General features: G+C 35.5%; 1 protein-coding gene across 1 annotated transcript in view; it reads left to right on the forward strand.

The window, feature by feature from the left end:
* The first annotated feature begins 7,960 nt into the window (after positions 1-7,960).
* LOC121733723 (organic cation transporter protein-like) overlaps positions 7,961-22,294 on the forward strand; it is a 68,604-nt gene continuing 54,270 nt past the window's right edge. The window contains exon 1 of the mRNA XM_042124073.1: positions 7,961-8,230. Within this exon, the coding sequence (XP_041980007.1) occupies positions 8,179-8,230 (52 nt within the window). The 5' untranslated portion in view covers positions 7,961-8,178. The remainder of the gene's footprint in view (positions 8,231-22,294) is intronic.

Consider the following 22,294-nt stretch of genomic DNA (forward strand, 5'->3'; position numbering starts at 1 on the left):
TTGCGATAAGCCCCGGCACGGCCCGTCTCAGTGTGCTCACTCCTTATAGGTCAGAGCCAGGGTGGGGCAAGCGCCCCAGCTTGCCCCAGTGTTGCTACGCCCATGCCTGACTGACTACTGAGTCTACAATCTTACTATTAATCTGGCTTATGGCTGAACAAATAAAAAAAAAATAGAGCTCAAAGCTAATCACTCATTCATCTTCTATTAATTAAATATTCATAAGTAGGTACTATATTTTCCACTTTTCCTTCCCGCAACTTTAAGTATCTTAGGGGAAATCCACAAATACTTCATATCGTATTTCAAACCACAATCTATTTATGCAAATCAGTTTAAGTATTGTTCAGATTCTAGAAAATTTATAAGGAAAAAAAGTCACAAAAAACAATTGAAATAAATTGTCCTGGTGTCAAGTTTAAGTCGGACACGCGCGTCAGGGGATCCGTACAAAATCCGTAAATGAAGTAAAATCAAGTTTTCTATATGGACGTGGTGAACTCATTAATAGGTAGGTACCTACAACTCGGGCGAATTAACATGACACCTGGTTCAATTGAAGTTTCTCTTATGTACTGAGTGCAAAAAAAGTTTTTTTATTTTAAGTTATTTCAAAAAAAAAATTACGTTACCGGAACTAGTTATTTTTATAGGGCTACACTAACCACAGTATTAACCAAGTACGAGTTGGACACGCCCAAGGGTTCCCCAGCAGGAATACGAGGTTTATGGATGCGTCCGATAATTTGTATCTAGCTTCATATTAATATATTCCGTGAGTAGCTAATTCATACCACAGACGCACGGCAATGTTCAAACGTTAATACGAATAACAAAAACTTAACAAATTTAACGTTCAAACGTAACAACTAACAAATAACACAACAAAACTCAACAAAAATCCAAAAACAATAACCATTAACTACTAACAAATAACTCCGAAACGCAAACTCAATAACACACGTGTAACGGTAACAGATATAATATGCTAACGCTACTGGACGCGTACGACGAGAGCGGGGTGCTGCGCGGGGAAGCGAGCGAGGGGTAAAATTTAAGCCAGGTGTCAAGTTAACTCGCCCGAGTTGTAACCTAACCAAACCTAACCTACCACAGCGTGTAGCGTTGACGAGGTACCTACCACGGAGCTAATACAAAGTTAAGCTTAAAGCTTAGTATTAGCGCCGTGGTACCTACTTACATATATCGTAAATCATATTATTAGGTCATTTGAAAATTAGTCTTTTGTCTAACATGTTTACAATTCTCCTGGTTTTGGTACGAATCCCTAAAAATAAAAAAAATATTTTTATACTTAGGTATTGTATTTCCTTGGTATTTCCAAAACATTTAGGTATACACCTAAGTCTACGTTTCAAGTCGGTAGTATTATGAAATACATTTATGCAAAAAATCTTTAATTAATTTTAGTCATAATATTTTATGTATCTATTAAAAAATGCACCGAGGTAGATATATCTACCTAATAGTGAAATAGTCAAGGAGACAATTTAACAGGAAATACTTATTACTTAGAAGAAAGCCTTTCTTATAAACATTACAGATACCGCCGCGATTGTTAGCTGAAATTATCTGTCTACCTAATTGCTCTTGGTTATTTAGGTCAAGATTAAAAACCTTTTTCTAGCCTCCTACTTTTTTATAGCAAAATACTGGCCAGTGCACTTGGTACCTTGACGTTTCCAGCGTAGTTCTAACCACAGATTTTAGAAGTAAGTTCTAACGGAAATTATTATTAATGCTAAATGCGTACAGTTCGGGAAAACAAATTTTCCTAAAAAATTGCATACCTACAGGCTATGTAGGTATCAACTTCACACGCGATGGAACGTACAATTTGGAATATATTTTTATGAATGGTCTTTGCTATTAACCTGCTAGGTATAGTATTTTTATTCAGTAAATCTAGATGTTGCTCACAGCTTGGGTTGCCACCTTTTATTTTTGCATTTAAAGTACATTGGTTACTCTAAGTAAGAAAAAAAGTAGGTAAGTACACAATATGAAAATAAAGTACAATTTATTTTTCATTAATATTAGGCAATGATGAAATACTTAAACCAGATATGTTAATACCGCGCGCGTTGTGAAGCCTCAAATACGGCCCGATTGGGCCGTCTGTTGTTTAGTCTGCATCAAGCGCAGTCACGAATGTGCCGCGTCTTGTCTTACCTAAATTAATTGAAAATGACGTCGTGCGTGTATCGAAAATGTACCAATTATGACTCGAAAGTAAACAAAACACATGGAATCTCTTACCGCATGTCTTGATTGCAATAAATACCTCGATTATTTACATTTTCAATTATTTTTCGAACAATCTGGAAAAAATCGAATTTTCGTCATAGCTCAGGCGAAGAAAGAGAGAGCGATACGATTCGACGTTTAAAAATAGAACTGTCTCTTTTACGTAAATGGTTTTTCGTATCTTTTGTTTCACTAATCTGTCAAATTTGTCTGCAATTTTGAATTTGAAAATTGTTCGGAAGAGATTTAAGCCGGAAAATAGTATGGACGTAACATATCTGTTTAAGTACAATATCATTGGTATTAGGTACCTATATTTAATCGTTAAATTTCGTTTAACGAAAAGTACTTAAGACTTCAACAGAAATCAAATTATGAGAAATAAAGTATTATCGCGTACTTTATTATTAAAATAAAGTACAGAGTACAATTATTACCTTAAATAACGTATAATACTTTATTATAAAGTATGGGTGGCAACCCTACTCACAGCCATCATCTTGATGCTTGTTTAAGGTTGCTTCACTGGAGAGTCTCCAGTCATGGAGGTAGATAATGTACTATCAGAGAAGTTGATGCATATTTCATAGGCAGAGAGAGTATGACCTACGTAAATTGGTCGCGTTTGGTCAAACCCAGTCAACAGACGACGAATTAAGTACATTGAATTATTGACATAATTCGTTGCATAATTCGACGAATGACGTTGGTCTGTCAACTGCCTATGAATCGATTTCTTCGATGGTCCGTTCTGCGTCCATGAAAAGTAGCTTTTGAAATTCTGTACCAAAATTGACTCTGTAGTTTCAACTTTTGTCTCGTAAGTAATTATTGTAAGTCGACCCATAGACCTAGTATATTTTTGTCTCTGGTCTACCATACAAAATAATATCCACCTCGCTTCGGCAGATGATAATATTTTATGAGCAGTCGCAATTTCTCATTTTGACATTGCACTGATGATTCACTGCAAATTAAACGCTAAATCTTATATATAATTGGAATCTCGGAATCGGCTCCAACGATTTTCATGAAATTTAGTATATAGGGGGTTTCGGGGGCGATGAATCGATCTAGCTAGGAATCATTTTCAGAAAATGTATTTCTATTCGTGTTTTATCGATAATCGATAAACTAAAAAATATGACTCTTCCTGACATCTATTGGCGAATAATAATACAATTTTGTTGGCAACTAATTGTTTTAACGACCAGTAGATGGCGTTATTAAGTAACACGAAGTCAATGAGTGTTTGCTATAATACCGAGCAAAGCTCGGTCATCCAGGTACTTACTAAATAATAAATTGACAATAAAATTAATGGATAATAACATCGTGCTCTGCGAATGAAGTTATTCAAAAGTTTGAATTACTTACTTACAAATATTTATTTTACTAAGTAATTATAATTCTATTTTACAAATTACAATACTTCTAAATGACGCACAGAGTGAGCGGGCAAGAGGTGGCTATCAACTGGTTGGTGTGGACCTAATTAAGCCACGGATGTTTATAGGTGGTGACTGGTGTTGGGTTTATGTGATTCTATGAAGAGAGCTGTGTGCCTTTGTTACGCTAACAAAACTCTGGTTACCAAAGAGAATATACATTATACACATAATCACTATATACGTTTACTGTTACGGTTACTGCGACTCTTGACGCGATTCGATGTCACTATGATATTGTTTCATTGAAATGACGACTTTATTTAATATTGATTTTATGAATATATTTATCCTATATGTGCCACAGACGATAAAATTTAAATTACAAAAGAATTCTAGTACGTCATCGAGCGTCGGACGTCACATAGGCTTGGGACAGGTTTTGGGGTATTTACCTGGTGTAAGTTGTCATCTCTGACCCACTTCGGTACTGAACCTCAGAATATTCAGAGTTAATTTACCTCTAACAGAACCCTTATGCCGAGGACATAAGGATCACTGTAAAAGAAACTCAGAGGGAAAGTACCGATGTACCGTTAAGAATTATTAGGGAAGTTGCAATCTCAACCCTCGAAACTTACCTACTCTGTATTTCTGGTGGAGTTTAAAGTTTTAAACTTGTATTGGATTGTCTATAATCGCACTTACGTACAATAATATTATTATGAAATTGAGTATTATGATAGTGTGGTTAGTCACAGTGCCGAATTTGTTTTTTTTTATGAGAGTAGGCCACTTAATTCCGCCGCCCCATGGACCTACGTAATCTGTATAATCTTTACGCTGCCGCCCCTAGGCCGCGGCCTATAGGCTATAACAGCCTATTTATAAGTCCGGGTCTGGTTAGGCATGTGGGTAACCACGGGACCATGTCATAAAAAAGGCACTTATCAGTCTTCTTATGAATTGCCCCTACACTTATGGGACATATTACCTTTTTTAATCAAAATTATCTGCTTTAAAAGATGCACAGTAAGCGAAGGCATCGCGGGTGTACAAATAGGTAGGTGACTCGTTATCTAAACGCGGGCGCGGGTAAAACCACAGCACAGCCCACGGAAAATTTCTACTAATAAATCCACACTTATAATCTATACAGTGTGTAACAAAAATAAGTGATAATACTTTAGGGTGTGTACGTGCTCCTTGTAGAGAGTTCACTGTGAAAGTAGCAGCGCTGAAAGACCAAACATTTTTTTCACTTTTGTATGGGTAAGGGCCCGAGCGTCATGAGTTTTCCCATACAAAAGTGAAAAAAAAAATTGGTCTTTCAGCGCTGCTACTTTCACAGTAAACTCTCTACAAGGAAGACGTACACACCCTAAAATATTATCACTTATTTTTGTTACACCCTGTATATATAAAAATGGATTTCCAATTGTGTTAGTCGCGCTAAAACTCGAAAACGGCTGAACGGATTGGGCTGATTTTAGTCTTAAAATATTCGTAGAAGTCCAGGGAAGGTTTTAAAGTGACACGAAGTTCACCGGGACAGCTAGTTTCTTATAAGTGCGAAAGTGTGCCTGTCTGTTTGTCACCTCTTCGCGCTTAAACCTCAGAACCGATGATGATGGTATGAAGATAAGTACTTTGAAACCCGGGAAAGGACATAGGATAGATTCGATACATTTATCCCGGAAAATTGTACGGTTCCTACGCGATAAACGAAACTGGATGATGCCCGCAACCATATTATGATATGAGCGAAAGTGTGTCTGTTTGTCTGTCTATTTCTTTAAAGAAGGCAGGTCGCTGTAGCCCTGACGTTTAGATACGTTTACGTTTATTACAGAATATATATTAGTAGTACCAACCCATGATAGGGGTCTATTGTGACTCCTTCGCACTAGTGCCACTTGAGTATCATCCCCAACCCGATACGAGTACTGCTCATAAATTGAGTCTATCTGTTACCTCTTCACACTAAAGCTGCAAAACCGATTTCGATAAAATTTGGTATGGAGACACTTTGAGACACGGAAAAGGACAAGATACTTACTTTCTGTCCCGGAAAAATGTACGGTTAATAATATTTTTTACGCAACGGACATCGGAGTTGCGGGCATCGACTAGTTGATAAATATTTTTTATTGAATTTCAAATATTATTTACATTATCATTGTTTTGGGTTTTTATACACATAATATGGAATATTTGTATAAAAATTTTGTAGGGTTTTCCCCAGGATTTTCATTTATGACGTAAACAAAACACTAAAAATTTCCAATTTTATTGGATCACAAATGTGTGACCTGTGACTTGTGAGTAATTGCTTCATTATTTTCAGGTATACCTAATGTATTGGTTTTATGTAAGCATAATCAAGATATTATGATAATATTATATATAGTACATAGCGTCTATAATAGCTTACCTGCCCACGGACCATCTTCTTACCAGTACTTACCACTTCCTAGGTATTATAGCAAGTAAGTGTTCAAAAATGATAGAGCGACCGTGATACCATTGCCATATTGAGTTCTGTCTATTATACAAACAAAATGAATAATCAAGGTTTTGTTTTAAAAACTATTCAGATATTTTATATGTAGGTAACCAACATTTTAAAGTGATTTGGAGGTAACACAAACTACTCTTTCGATTGTGTAGATATAGTTCTAGAAATTCTTAACCATTTGTGTATAAAAGTCTGATGGGCTATTCCTATCCCTTGAACGTCGGACGAGTTTCCAAAATGAAATAGTTTTGGAAAAATTAACGGAATTAGTTGTTAAATAAGTGTTGTTCGACTTTTTTATGACGTGACCCCTTTGATTTGAAAACGTAATACTTATAGTTATTTTGCGACCCCCTTTGTTTTTTCATCGTGCATGTTAAATGTATCGTTATGAATATATCCTTATTAAATTCTCCATGAATATATCAAACTTTTAAATGTTTTTTTATTGTTTTTTAATCTGAAATGGTTCTCTCCACCTCTGGCGACCTCCCTAGAACAGAAGCTACGCGACCCACAGGTTGAAAAACACTGATTTAATTTTTACCAATTACTGTGGTAGCATAGCTTTTTGGTGCTTAAGTGGTTAGGATTGTTGATTTATAGCAAAACAATGTTATCAAAAGCAGCTCCTAAGTCCTAATGCTCCGTGCAATTTAGACTTTAAAGTTATTTTCTAGAAAATATTTTACTGTGTATGTCGATTGTTATTGTAGTTTTCTAGCGGTTGGTATGTCCCTAATTAGGTACCTATAATAAGTAGGTACTTATGGTACCTATTGTAGGTACTTGACGGCGCTGCCGAAATAGTTTTACTTCAAATATGATTTTTGTGTTTTTTGACTAATTGTCGATGTTTCATAATCTCTATCAGTAGAAGCTCAATAAGAATTATAATAGAGAGATTATAAAGTGGTATTATTTCGTACTATTCTCTCCTCGCCCGTCATCCCACGCCACTGTCGTCTGTCTTGAATCTTGATTCTTGAACCAACTGCACTTTACGATGAAGACCTATCCTGATAACAGCTAAGTCCCTTTATACTCATAAGCGCCAGATAGACCGTTTCTATCTACTTACAACAAAAAGCCTTACACATTACACAATACACATATTACGTGTTACTAAAATTGTGTTATAAATTGTGTAGTGTGTATCTATTATTATTAATCATAACATACCTACAGCTACATGTTTTTTTTATGAAATAAGGGGCCAAACGAGGAAACGGGTCACCTGATGGAAAGCAACTTCCGCCGCCCATGGACACTTGCAGCATCAGAAGAGCTGCAGGCGCGTGCCGGCCGGCCTTTTAAGAGGGAATAGGGTAAACTCACTCACTCGGTGAAACACAGCGCAAGCGCTATTTCACGCCGGTTTTCTGTGAGAACGTGGTATTTCTCCGGTCGAGCCGGTCCATTCGTGCCGAGGCATGGCTCTTCCACGTACATGTTCTTTCAGACTCAATTTTTACCGCTTACTGAAAATAAATATAGACTTTTATTCTATTAATATTAACCAAGATTTGCAACAAAATAACAACATTCGAAACGATTTTATAATTTCTAGAACAAAAAATATTATGCAGGTATTCAAATATATCTTCTCACTCATGCGCAAAGTCAATAGATAGAACATAGACACATTAAAATAGGAAGTACCTGCACAACTCAAACTACACGGACATTGCCACAATGTCAACAATAAATGCATTAAACATAATAATTAAATCCGAAGATAATTCGAAGTGTAATTAATTATATAATATCGGAACCTTGGGACCGGACAATATTAAGTGAAGGCGTTAGAGGAGCGTTACCCTTGAGGTGGCAGCCGGTAGCTTGCAGTCAGCGCGCGTCTGCCTTCCTAACCCCTCGCGTCGTATAAAGGCCTCCTATAGTCTTCCATGCCCAGTTCCGAGCGATGCGACACCGGTGGAAGCACGTCGCACTTCAAACACCCCGTATACCGTAGTGCCTAGGATTTTTAGACTCTGTGTTGAAATGGATACCCAACCCGAACTTCAGGAGCTGCTGCAGAAGACGAGACCGACAAGTGAGTTCCGATTCGTTCCACAACACGACATCTCCGATACGGTCATCGGTTTCGAAGCATTGACAGTAAGGTCATAAACAAAAACACTTTTTCAGTTTGATGAGCACGCTCGCGTAACACTAATTTGGATAAAAAATTATTTACGTTTGTACGAAATTAGTTGGATGTTCACACATTTTAAATTATTCTAATTTAGGTGTTATTAATTTAATATGTTGCCATCTTTTTAAATTAAGTTACTATCTAAGCGAAGGTAAAATCGCTTGCACTTGAAATTGTATCTGAATTTATTATGTGGTTTCACAGAAGGCTAATTAAATTAGATGTGACTTAAAATTAACAGTCATCAATCAATTTAGACGCCCAGCATACTCAATTATTTTGTAAATAGCTTACAAATATTTCATATTTTTTCCGGCAAAATACCAGAGAAACGTTGGTTAAGGACTAAGACTAAATAAAATGATTAAAAACGTAATAATAACAAAGCTGTAGGTTTTAACTCCTTTAAAACAATATATTGTTTAATTCGCAGTACAATATTATTAACAAGACCTAAATCACAGCATAAACTAAGGGCTTGCATGTCAATGAACTTAAGTAAACGGTAGGTTGTAGGCATTGTGGTCACTTAGACCTTATACTGGTTTGGTTGTGTTTATGATTTAATGTTTATCTGTTTTAGCATCTTGTCCTAAATCGTATTGTAAAGTATACAACGGTTACTAAAATTCGAAAGTCGAACAAAATATAGTTGGCGAGTTTTTGATAACCTACACTACATACCTACTGACTATTTCATTAAATCTGTTTTATTAGTATTACTTTAATTTATATTTTATTCAACCCCCTAATTATGTGGTGAACATCAACTTCATTGCTTCACAATTTTGACGTTTGGACTTTTAAAAACCATTTAATAAGTTGTAATTTTCACGCGAATTGAATTCGATTTAATTCATGAAGCCCCAAGCGGCCACATCCGGCCGCGATAACAATAGAAAAGCTATTGTGTCTCGTTTTTCCGCTCTCGTTTTTTTTTTTAATACATACTTTCAAATCTACTTTTAGAAAGTTCAAAATTCTGGCCATAAGCAATGAAGTACATGTTCAACAAAGTTGCATAATAGGGGGGCTGCTTTTTACGCATGATGCGTATTGCGTAGACCGACGTAGAACACTTCGTAGCACGGCGTAGCGCAACGTATTTCGTAACGCATCGTTATAAAACTGCACAGAGCACACTGTACAGATTTTTAGCCGACTTCGAAAAGGAGGAGGTTTTAATATGTTCGGCTGTGGATATTTTTTAACAATCGATATAATAACGATTTATTAATAACTAGCGACCCGCCCTGGCGTCGTACGGGTATAAAATATATAGCCACTGAAAAAATGATTAAAATCGATAGCCTATGATCCTTCACGTGGTCTACTTCTTCTCTGTGCCAAATAACGTAAAAATTGCTCCAGTAATTTGCGAGCTAAGCCCTTTCAAATAATTTCCCCCGGTTTTACAACATTCTCCTATTAGTCTTGATAAAATATAGCCTTCCTCAATAAATGGGCTATCTAACACTGAAATAATTTTTCAAATCGGACCAGTACCTAGTCCCTAAAATTAGCGCGTACAAGTTAGCCCTTTCAAATAATTTTCCCCGTTTTTTCCACATTTTCCTCTATTTCTTTGCTCCTATTAGTCTTAGCCTGATAAAATATAGCCTTCCTCGATAAATGTGCTATCTAACACTGAAAGAATCATCAAAATCCGTTGCGTAGTTTTAAAGACTAAAGGGAACAAAGGGATATGAGGGAAAAAAAACGACTTTGTATTATAATATGTAAATTGTAATAGACTAGTAAGTACTTAATTATTGTATTTGTAGTAAACTAGTTGTTAGCCTTATTAGTATTTAGCATAATGCACAGCGTGTCCAATTCGTTCTCATACAAACAAAAATATACATAGAAACTATTTACGCCACTACTTGAGTGTAGTCTTCACACGATGGTCTGTAGCAAGCAGCAAGTACTAAGTAGTATATCTGTAAGTTAATATTTTGTTGCAACAATATGACTATAGTTCATCTTACCAATCCTACTGACAATACTTCAATAAATTACGAAAAACAGCCATAAAAGAAAAGCGTTATTTGATACTTTGCAATTAGCACTGATTACTTACATTTAACAGAAATGAAATCCTGCAACCATTAGATATAATTCGGGTTGATAAAGGTGAACGTAATGGGATTTTGTCAACTGTTCCTCAGTTGAGATGTTGGCTTTAAGCGAGAATATTATTTATACACATCGAGAATATTATTTTATGAAAACGTTTAATCTCACTTAAAACACTTTCATACAAAAATATATTTCCATTATATAATAAAATGGATGCATTATAGGCAAAGCTGACTTTAGGCCAATCTCTTCTTTGTATTTTTCTTGCGTCCTATTAAAATTAAATTTTTAAAATTTGGTTTAATAGGAAATCTAAATTTGTATAGTTCCTGGAACATAATTATTCCAAGCGTGGAATAACACAAGCCGCGATAAATATTATACAGGGTGTAACAAAACTAAGTGATAATAATTTAGGGGTTGTAGCAACGTAGCAGCGCTGAAAAAGTAAACGGTACTCTTTCGGCGTTGCTACTTTCACAGTGAAATTACACTCCCTAAAGTATTATGGTGTTTTGTTACATCTTTAAATATCACCAACATCGCCATTATTGTAGTATCGCCGTGTGCGACGACCTTTAGCGGGTCATAGAAAGTCAATGTCAATAATGTTGTGAGTTATATCAGAAGTGTGCTGTCGTCACGTGACGCAGATGCTACCTACTTGGAGGCTGTTGGCATCGCTACACTTTACCACAGTGGTACTCAACCTATATAACCTATATACGGACCACAAACACGTTTTGGTTTTGACTCTTCGGCTTTGGTGTCGCGGGTCGCAAGGCGCAACCAAAATCTTTTGGGATTAAAATAATAATGCTCTTTAAAATAATCGATTTAAAAGTTTCACGACGACTTTGTACTATTTTGCTTGTTGGCGTGGAATTCAATATGGCTAAACTTCACGCGGGCCATGGAAAAAGTCCGAACAGGCCGAATGTTGAGTACAGCTGCTTTTATACCATGTGGGTTTCTCCGACGTTTTTTCCTCCATTTAATAAAATAGGCATTTACCAAGATTTCACGTAACTTATGTAATATTATCAGACAGAGAACATTTTCCCTAAAGATAATCTCTAAGGCCTGGAGAGATCACTTTTAGGAGATAAGTTAAACCATCTTTTTTTGTTTTATTTTCTAGTTCACATAAATAAAATAAAAAATCAAATCGCTCTGTCAGAATTGTATTAAAACTGTTGTAAATGTTACTAATTAATTATAATATAAACTTAATAGTAATTTATCTGACGTTTTCATACCAATAATAATAATATTAAGCCTCTACCGGCTATTACAGGTCGAAAATAAATATTAACAAAACGCGAGTCAAAAATTATGAAAATGATGTGTGTGAGTGCGTGTGTTAGTTTAGTGTTCGACGGAATTTTAATAAACATACACAATGACCAACTCTCACGGGTTATAAATTGTTACCGCTTGGGAAGGTAATTGAATTTGTATTTTACACGTATGTACAGCTAAATTTACATAAATCCGAAACGTAATCCTCGTCGGCTATTCTAATGTAAGTTTACGCTCAAATCTTCCCCGTTTTTTTGTACTGGGAATAAACGTTAATACTTTCAGCATTTTTTTACCTCCTTGACCCTCGTATTGACCCTATGGCCCTGTCTTAATGCAAAAGTTTTTTTATGTTTCATAGAATCAAAAGCCCTGGCCTGTAATATAATTAGTTGGTATGAATTTTGATGACGATATTCGAAATACAGGAATAAAGAACGATGAAGCCGATAAGAATAAAAGTACAGGGAGCCAACGCAGTTGGATTTTTTTATTTCATATTATTTTGTAGTTTCAAAGTATAATATTATGCTATACTAGGCCGGGCACGCCTTGCTGTGGCATGTGGCTAAGGTTCTTGTTATATTACATTGTAGTAAACTATTCAAATGGAGGAGTAGGCGGACATCAGTCATGAAGACCACCACACCGCTTTTTTACGTAGATGGCATTTGAAACATGCCTTTTAAAAAAAATCGGCCAAGTGCAAGTTGAACTCGTTGTACCGTTAGGTATAGTAGCGCAAAAATAGGCAATAGTTTTGTGTGTAAGAGTCCCCCTTAAATCTTAATTTTATTTTAATATTATTATTATTGAAGTACTTACACATACATATAACTAAAGCTATATAATTATAACCTGTTGCCATTATTGATTACATGCAAGAAATCCAAAAAAATTACGTTTGTTGTAACTTGTATGGAAGCCCTCGGTAAATATTAGCGCTTATGCAAATATTAATTTTGTTTTATTTTTAGTTATAGCGGCAACAGAAATCCACAATCTGTGAAAATTTATGAATTCTAGCTATATCGGTTTTTGAGATACAGCCTGGAGACACACCGACTGACGGACAGACAGACAGACATCGAAGTCTCAGTAATAGGGTCTTATCATCTTATGCCCTTTGGGCATGGAACCCTAAAAACATGGCGACCTCCATGACTGATTTTCTACTACCGTTACGCCTATAATTTGCAATAAAATTATATTGTGATTGTAAATTGAGATGAATAATGATAATAATAATATAATAAATAACAAAAGTCAATTTTAAGACGATTCTAGAATCAGACCATGTTGGTCCAGTCCATTGAAACGAGTTTTCATATTTTGTTTTGCATTGCAACCGGTCAAAAAATGTAAACACTTGCATAACATTATGTTTAAATATTGCGTTCATTTTCGGTTCGGAATGCTGCGATAATATAATTATTATGTAGGTACTTTTAGAAAACCGTTGTACTACCCATGCAGTTATTATGTAACCTAATTATGTTTTTTTTTTGGTGAACACAACATTTTCTGTTAGCAGAATTGTGATAATATATTATAATTATAGTCTATAGTCTACAAATACAGTAAATAATGCAGCTAAAGACGTTGCTGTGGTGTCGTGTCAGCAAAAGTAGGAAACTCAAAAATGAAGGTTGACTACTGTCCATTTTGATTTGTATTATTTTCTCTTATCAGTCACTACTATCGTTACGTTCTTTGTTTCGCAATGATTTTTCACAACTGCAAAATACATTTATTCCGCGTAGGCAACCCTAAGCAAGAGCTTTTTAACCGGAAGTCATTTGAGTGTCGTGACGGAAGTTAGAGCTTTAAAGTTGTAATTGATCAATAGATATAATTTGTAATGTAGCAATCAATCTCTCAATAAAATATATAAAACAAATGAAAAAATTACGTTGGCATGCATATTATTAATTTAATTAATGATCAAAGCGATCATAAAAAGTATTCTTATCTAGACTGACACCTAAGGACATTTTTTTTCAAGCAACACGATCATGCTCAAGGAAAAAGGACAGATATCATAGACAAAAAAAATCAGAAAACTAAAAAGTCTGGTTATTTATGTAATATTATGTTACCATGGTACATAGAATTTTCGTAGAAACCGTGGGTACCAGTTTCCAGCCAGAAATTAAAGAAAACCGTTTTATCAAAAAAACCCCGATTTTATGCAATTTTGGTATACTTAAATTACCCTACTTGGGGCTATCATGTTGTTATTTTGAATATCGGTAGAGTTTTGGTTTGTTTATAGTGAAGTTAATATGCTATAACTTTAACTGTGCCCATAGTTTTCTTTTAAAGATTATTTTTCTCGCAAATTCCAATTTGGGTGGGTAAATTTTGGTGGGTAAGAGGGTGTGTAAAACATTATTTTTACAAAATACCATTGATAGGTGGTGGTTGTCGTACCAGTTTCCCGTAAACACCTAATCCCCAATTTTGGTGGAAACAAAAATTTTCACCAAAATTATATAAAAAATGCAAGTTGTTGAAATCCACTCATTAGTTTGCTATAATAATATAGCAAACTAATGAGTAAAACACCTAAATTATACATAGATATAAATCTATGTATAATTTAGGTGTTTTACCGATTTGTTATTAAACCTGGGTGCCTTGTTTTCAATGATCGCTGGTGACAATTACCGTCTGAGCGGCGCGTGCACATCGCATGACAGGTGGTATTTAAAGTCACATTGTTCTTGTAACACTTTTGTGCTGACTTTGGTGGTTAATTAGGCACAAAAAACCGGCCAAGTACAAGTTTAACTCGGCAAGGAGGGATCCGTATTTTCATTAATTTTGGCACTTACGTTAGCACTCAGAGCAATTAATTAACTAATAATTGAAGAGCTATTTAATGAATGTTTTTATATAAAACCCTAACAAATCTGTCGAAAGGACCGACGGACCAACAAATGCGAACGGTCAGACCACGGAGTTAATACAAAGTTTGTATTAGCTGCAGGGGTCAGACTAAGACGGAGACACAAAATATTTAAAAGTGATCTATTAAGTGTCTTTTTTCCTTTTAACTTGCTAAATTAAAAAAAAAACGCCATTATACCGTCTAATAATTGATAGTAAAATATTATTTTTACTGGTCTTTCCGTAGAACTCACGTTTTAAGTTTTTTGCGTAAATCAGTAACAAATACATACAATATTATAATGACATAATCTTTTTTATAGTTTATTGTATCATCTAGTAGTAGGATATATCTATCAAAACTTGAAAGGCTCATATTATGTGCGTAAGTTGTTATGACTTTATATCTCCTTGAAATTTTTTGTTCACGTAATCCTACATGTTGTAGGTTTATTGACCTTTTATCATTTAAAATTAACAAAATATTATAATATAGTTATTTGTACGATTGCACTGCTTAATAATGTAACTTAATTGTCGGTCTGTCTTTCAATACACTTATTGGCTGCAAATCAATTAACATAATATTTAGAAGCTATTATTTCAGAATCTTGTATAAATTTTACTTTTTATACTATAACTATATACTCGTAGATAACGCCCGCACGTCCGTTGCGCCAAAATTTGTTTATCGCGCGGGAACCGATTTTGTTGGGATGAAAAGTACCTATGTTATGTCCTTTCCCGGGACTCAAAGTATCTCCATACCAAATTTCAGCAAAATCGGGCCAGCGTGGGCGTTTGGGCGTGAAAAGGTAACAGACCGACAGACAGACACACTTGTATTTATTATATTAGGATGGATGGATATGGATAGTATAAATAATTTATGCGAAATAATAATAATAATAATACTCCCCACACCGGTTTCGGTGACGGTGGCCGGTTTCATTGAAACCAGACCAGGTACGCAGGAGTAATTTTATAGTGCCCAAGTGTGTGCGCAGTACACAAGAGCACTCTCTATTCCTTTACTCTCATAACCCAGTGGGACGGAAGACCGACACGACTGGCGAGAGATCAGGCGCAGGACCGACTTTTTACATGCCCATCCGACGCATGGATCATCTTACTTGTCAGACAATCAGGTGATCAGCCTGCATTGTCCTAACCAAACTTGGAAATAACATGTTTCCAACGCGGGATTCGAACCCACGACCTCCGGAGTCGAGAGCGACGCTCTAACCACTAGACCACGGAGGCGTTAAATAGTGTTTATGTTAACATGAATATAAGTAGGAACAGACTTAGAATTACTAAAATGTTGTGGTATTGATGGCCTAAATGATAAAGTTATGACCAAATAACGATTACATTTTGTATCATTACTTAGTTTCGCCTTATTCCGTATTAATCCAAATAAGCTAGGTATGTTTACCCAAGTATGAAATATACTTGTGTAAACATACCTAGCTTATTTGGATTGCAGTGAATAACTGATTGGTAAAAAAATCAAATCGGTAAACCATGGCTATATTTTCTTTATTTCATATAAAAGGTAGTTCATGGTATTTAGTAACTATGAGAAATGTTTATATTAGAAACGAAATAAAATATGTTTAAAGATCGAGGAATCTAAGGAAGTTTTAAAAAACCCACCAGTTTCGTTGGAAGACACCAACACTCAACAGGTTTATGACTTTGTTTGTTGCGCAAATACTTTGCCTATTCAAATAAAGGTTTTCCCATAAGTTCTGTACAAATTACAATATTCAAATTTTTAAAACTAAAGCATTTACGTCACAACAATGTTCGGACCACATCGGACTAAAGGTACAACTTGGAAGCCGGCTACTTGAAGTCGCAGCAGACGACGTGTCGTCGCGACACTACTGCGGGGCTGAAATGGTCGCTTTGGAGAATCATATATTGAATCATAATATGATTCATTTTTAAACTCCACTTTGCGTGCAATTCATATAGTGATTCGCTTCGATAGAATGATTGGTCGCCGCGTGCGAGCGCCGCGCGAGAGACCAATCATTGATGTAAGCGAATCACTATATGAATTGCACGCAAAGTGGAGTTTAAAAATTAATCATAAAATGATTCTCCAAAGCGACCATTTTAGCCCCGCTGGTTTCTATGTATTTCTATGAATAAGTGTCGCTATAGCTTCGTGTCGCTACTCGCTAGCTGCGCAGGGCATTTCATAGAAATACATACAAAATTACAAACCAGTAGTGTCGCGACGACACGTCGTCTGCGGTTGCTTCATTTCGTCCGCTGCCAACTGGCACCTTAAGGCACACTATGGCTACACACATGGTGCGACACGCGACCTACAATTACCGCGACGCGACAGAAGACGCGATTCGTGCCTCATAATTTACAATTAGTCTTTATCTTTCATAATAATGTATTAAACGCTATTAAACGTTATTAAAACATCAAATAAATAACAAAGTAAATATGTAATAATAATTTAATAATCAAGTACATTTCATAAAACAATTATAATATCAAAAGAACAATGTTTATTTAAAATGATTTGCAAGATGATATCGCTAATTCATACTTACCTACTTCCTATACATAACATATTACTTAGTAAAATGTTTTTAGGAAAACGCTAAGTATTGAGGTTTTTTATTGCATTTGCGATTGTATATCCAAAACATCTTCCTTTAAATTAACCGATGCAATATAAAGACTAACTAAGTAACTTTACCATTCACTGAACTTGTGCTTGATGTGACTATTGCTAATAGCTTAATAATATGAAAGTGACTAGGTCTCATGACTGTTCACATTCGCGAATCGCGACTTGATGTACAACGTTTTAGTCGTCGCGGCGAAAGAAGTCGGTCGCATGTAGCTAATGTGTTGTGTACCCCTTAATGTGTTTGAGCTTCCGTTTTTCCACATTATTATAATAACAGCTAGATAAGAATGCGTAATCGGTGTCTCATATATTAATTTACGTGTCACTTATAAATCTGTAATTAATATGTCATAGTTCAGTGATTGAGCACCTCGGTATTCTAATAGTTCCGTAGTAGGTGGTAGTGGTGTGAATGTGACGGAAGTGACCTAGCCAAGTGCGAGCGGTCACGCGCGAATTCGAGTTCCGTAGCTAATGCACATTTTAATAAAATTATTAAGTGTAAAGTTGCAGTAAATTTTTAGTGTCTTTTTAGAACAATGATAGAGGCAGAATCAGTCTATGGTCCATGTTGCTCATGACTCAGACCAACAACGTCTGAGACCAACACAGTTACATCATCAGTTCTGTCTTATCGATTGTTAATAAGGCAATAAAAGTTTTATTTTGAATAAAAGCCTAAGAAATACTAAAAATGAAATGCCTGTCCATGAAATAATCTCGCGATGTTGCGGCCAGGCTGCGCCATCGGGCGGGGCATAAAAACAGCCTAAGGAACATACGACACTGCATCCAGCACTAAAGACGTTGCAAAAAACTACAGCGCCTTTAATTACGTAAAATGAAAAAGTGCGGAAAATATTAAATCATTCTTGGTGTTGCGGTGTTTATATCTTCGGAATGTGGGGCCATTAGTTGTGGGATTCTATGATCTTCCTCAATTCTATATAATTGTACATAATTGCATATTATATCGTATAATGGCGTTCGATATACATGCTCCAATATCTGATCGTCTATAAACAAGTTAGGTACCAATTAATCGTAAAATGATTGTGTACATTGTTTATGGTTTAATAGCTATGTTAGTGTAATTGAAAATCGTGGTACCTATTTACGTGGTACCTGCATTTGCAGGTACCACGATTGATATTACTAGATTATACTATCAGATCCAATGGTTTAAGGCTTAGCTTATTTTTTTATTGCACTTAGCTTAGGAGGTGGTTTCTATAAACCTTACAACTGTGCCCTAGTCTCGATTGAATTCTTTTTAATAATTTACACAAACATGTGATAAAAGGGGGTTTGTTATTGATTATTTCTTATTCAACGCTAACATAAAATAATACTAAAAAAAATGGTGACCACTTGGATATTTATTCACGGAACTCTGGGAAACGGAATTCTAATTCGTCTAAACTGTAGTCTGTACAACAGAAGTTTGTTTTAGCGCACAAATGCTGCACTAATATCTAGAATCAAATTTAAACGGCATTCATTATCTATGTGCGTTTGAATAACATGGAATTATGATTACTATGTTGTTATAAATAATAGTCCTTATTTATTGTGCCTGCGTTCATAACCTGAACTATTTACGTATTGTTAGTTGTTTGTTGTGATAACCAGTTGAAATAAACACCGTAACGGCGGCGTGAGCTTATGTTTTGTTGTTTTTATGTAATGTACAGTGGCGTAACTATACTGACCGGTGCCATTGGCAAATTCATAGGGCCCCATCGTCACGTAACCAGTAAAAAATCGTCACCTTAATAAAAGATGGGTAGGTATAATCAATAAAAAATATTTTTGAGCCAGCGGCCTTATCTGCCGGGGCCCTCTTTAGTCGGGGCCCGTGGCATTTTGTCAGCCATACCACCCTGTTGTTACGCCACTGGTAGTGAAGTCAGTAGGTAAGTAGGTAGACTGCTAGATGGCTTATATCCTGTTCCAGGACTCAAAGTCGTAATACTAAATTCTATCTAGTTCGATTTAGTGGTTTTTAGTGTTAGTAACTATGATTATTATGAATTGTACCTTTTAGGTAACAGACAGACAGACACACTATTTATTACCACCATTTCCACCTCTAAAATAAGGAATTAAGGTAACAAAATTAAGCACATCCGTTTGTTAAAATTTAATGGGCAACTACGAAATCCTCTAAGGATATGCCGTCATCTCATAAGACTTTAACTTTTAGGTTTTCGGAAAGGGAAATATTTAAAATGATTTGTTTGGACATCCCTTTCCATAAACACTTAAAACACTATCCTTATCTACAGGGTGTAACAAAAATAAGTGATAATACTTTAGAGTGTGTACGTGTTCCTTGTAGAGAGTTCACTGTGAAAGTAGCAGCGCTGAAAGACGAATTTTTTAAAATGATTTGTTTGGACATCCCTATATATATATATATATATATATATATTATATATATATATATATATATATATATATATATATATATATATATATATATTTCGTTTATATATATATATATATATATATATATATATATATATACTCAAAGGTGACTGACTGACATGGTGATCTATCAACGCACAGCCCAAACCATTGGACGGTCGGGGTGAAATTTGCCATGCAGGTAGATGTTATGACGTAGGCAATATCCGCTAAGAAAGGATTTTGATTAATTCCACCCCCAAGGGGTTTAAATAGGCGATAAAAGTTTGTATTTACTAATACTTTTTAACGCGAGCAAAGCCGCGGGCAAAAGCTAGTTATTAATATTATAAACGTGAAAGCAGATGTTTGTTACGCTTTCACCCTTTTTATTACCACAGCCGAACATAATATAACCTCCTCGTTTTTTGGAAGTCGGTTAAAAAGAAATATTGTTTACGAAAAAAAGTTTTGACGTGGACGCGGACGAAGTCGCGGGCAACAGCTGGTTATAATATAATCTTACCCTATTATATTATTTAAATAGTGTATAATGTATATGTACTATTGGTATTTGATTCTAGTCTTCCAGTTATTAAATAGAAATATTAAAACTACACAGGGAAATGTAGTCAAATACTATAGACACCGGACATCTGTACCTACGCAGATTGACCGTTATTACTTAAATTAAAAACAGCCCTAAGGCCTTAGCAGTACTAGTGGTAGTAGATCACAAGGTTTTCTCGAGCTAATAACTATTTCAAATAGGATGTTGAGTAGGCGCAGTAGGACACAAATTAACTACTTAATTAGTAATCTGGTGCTGTATTTTCAAGGATTAATGAATATTATAAAAGAAGAAAAGAGAGATCAATCGCCCCGAACGATATGTGTTCCCTAGCAGTTATTAGGGTCATGTATCTAATAAGACGAAAATACCTACTTTTAAATCAGGTGCTCTTGACTCGGAGGTCTGAGTTTGATTCATCTAACTTTTTCCAAGTTTTGTGGAACAATGGGAAGGAGTAGGATGATCCACAGTATTATTATTATTATACATGTTCATTGTTCCTACAAAGTGTAGAGCCGGTACGAGTTACGACAGTACAGTAGTTATTTTAAGACTAGTTTTCACAGAGCCAGTACTGGCTCCAATAAGACTGGCACCCAGTATTGGCTTGGTATATGCCGCGTGTGAACAGTTTGGCCTGGCTTGAAAAAGTGTTCACACGCGGCATATACCAAGCCAATACTGGCTGCCAGTCTTATTGGCAGCCAGTACTGGCTCTGTGAAAACTATTAAAAAATGTGAGGATATAATATTATGATTGTTTGATCTTTATACAATAACAATAAATTATATTTTATCAGTGACTGTGACTTATTCTACATTTATATACTGTGGCAACCTCACTACATCACTGTCAGGAGTGTCAGGACAGCTTAGTATTCAGCTTGTTTAACGTTTTTTGTTTGGACTACTTTTTGTAATCCTTTTGTGACTTTAAGTGTTGCACAAAAACTCTACCAAATTAGTTTTATAACTTTTGAAATAACTTTTGAACGCGGTTTCGGCCGCAAGAAATAAGTTATAAGTAATTTAATATTAGATTCCCAATAATTCCTTTCCTTTCAGGTAGAATTTAGAAAAAATCCCTCTTAACGAACTAATCTCAATATTATTGATATTTGATAAGTCTGTAAAATATATATAAACAAATTGACGCATACTTACTAAATACTAAGATCCTAGAAGCACTATTTTAGACTATTTTGTTACGGGTTTGAAGGTGATTGGAATTATCTACGGTCGCATGGCGGCATTGGTTAAATCACCGCTATTACTTTTTTGTGCGTCACGTTTTGATTATAGTAATGAATTAATCATATTTTCCAGTTATTAGTTTCAGATATTTCCTACTGACAAATATAGGGTTTCGAGATTGATCTATTTCAAGTCAACGCTAAGTCGATTTTGATTTGAGTTTGTTTGAGAGTACAAAAGACGCCGTAGAGTGTAGACGCTAAGTTACTAATTAGAATCGACATCGAATGACTCGTAGTCGAAATCGAATCAGTTTCGGGAGTAAGAGCGACCGCAGACTTACAATTTCAAGTTGGCCAACTAAATCGTATAGTTATAGCGACTTGTGAGAGCTCGCACATTGCGTCCAACTAATTTGGACACCAATCGTAATATAAGAACCGCGACTCCTTTCCGATTACCTACAAATTAAAAAGTTGCGTTCCTTCCACTTGGACGATACCCCAGGTGGTGTCATATGGAATCATTAGTCCATATGACACCACCCTAGTGATGTCAAGATGACCATTTGAGTGACAGATAAACTATAAACTTTACAGGGGCCTTACTCCCGAAACTGATATCGATTTCGGTTTTCGATTTCAACGGTTTTTGACACTTTAGACATGCTTTAGACACCTAAAATAGCGCACAATCGTGCTGCAGATCGGTTTGAAACTAATCAACCTCAATGGATTTTGCTATTCCTGACAGCTATGATAGCGCACGATCGGGCTGTGGCTCAATTTGGAACTAATCAGCATCGAAACATTCACCAAATCGAAATCTTAGGTGCTCCCGACAA

The sequence above is a fragment of the Aricia agestis genome, chromosome 14, assembly GCF_905147365.1.
Source record: "Aricia agestis chromosome 14, ilAriAges1.1, whole genome shotgun sequence".
Classification (NCBI taxonomy): Eukaryota; Metazoa; Arthropoda; class Insecta; order Lepidoptera; family Lycaenidae; genus Aricia; species Aricia agestis.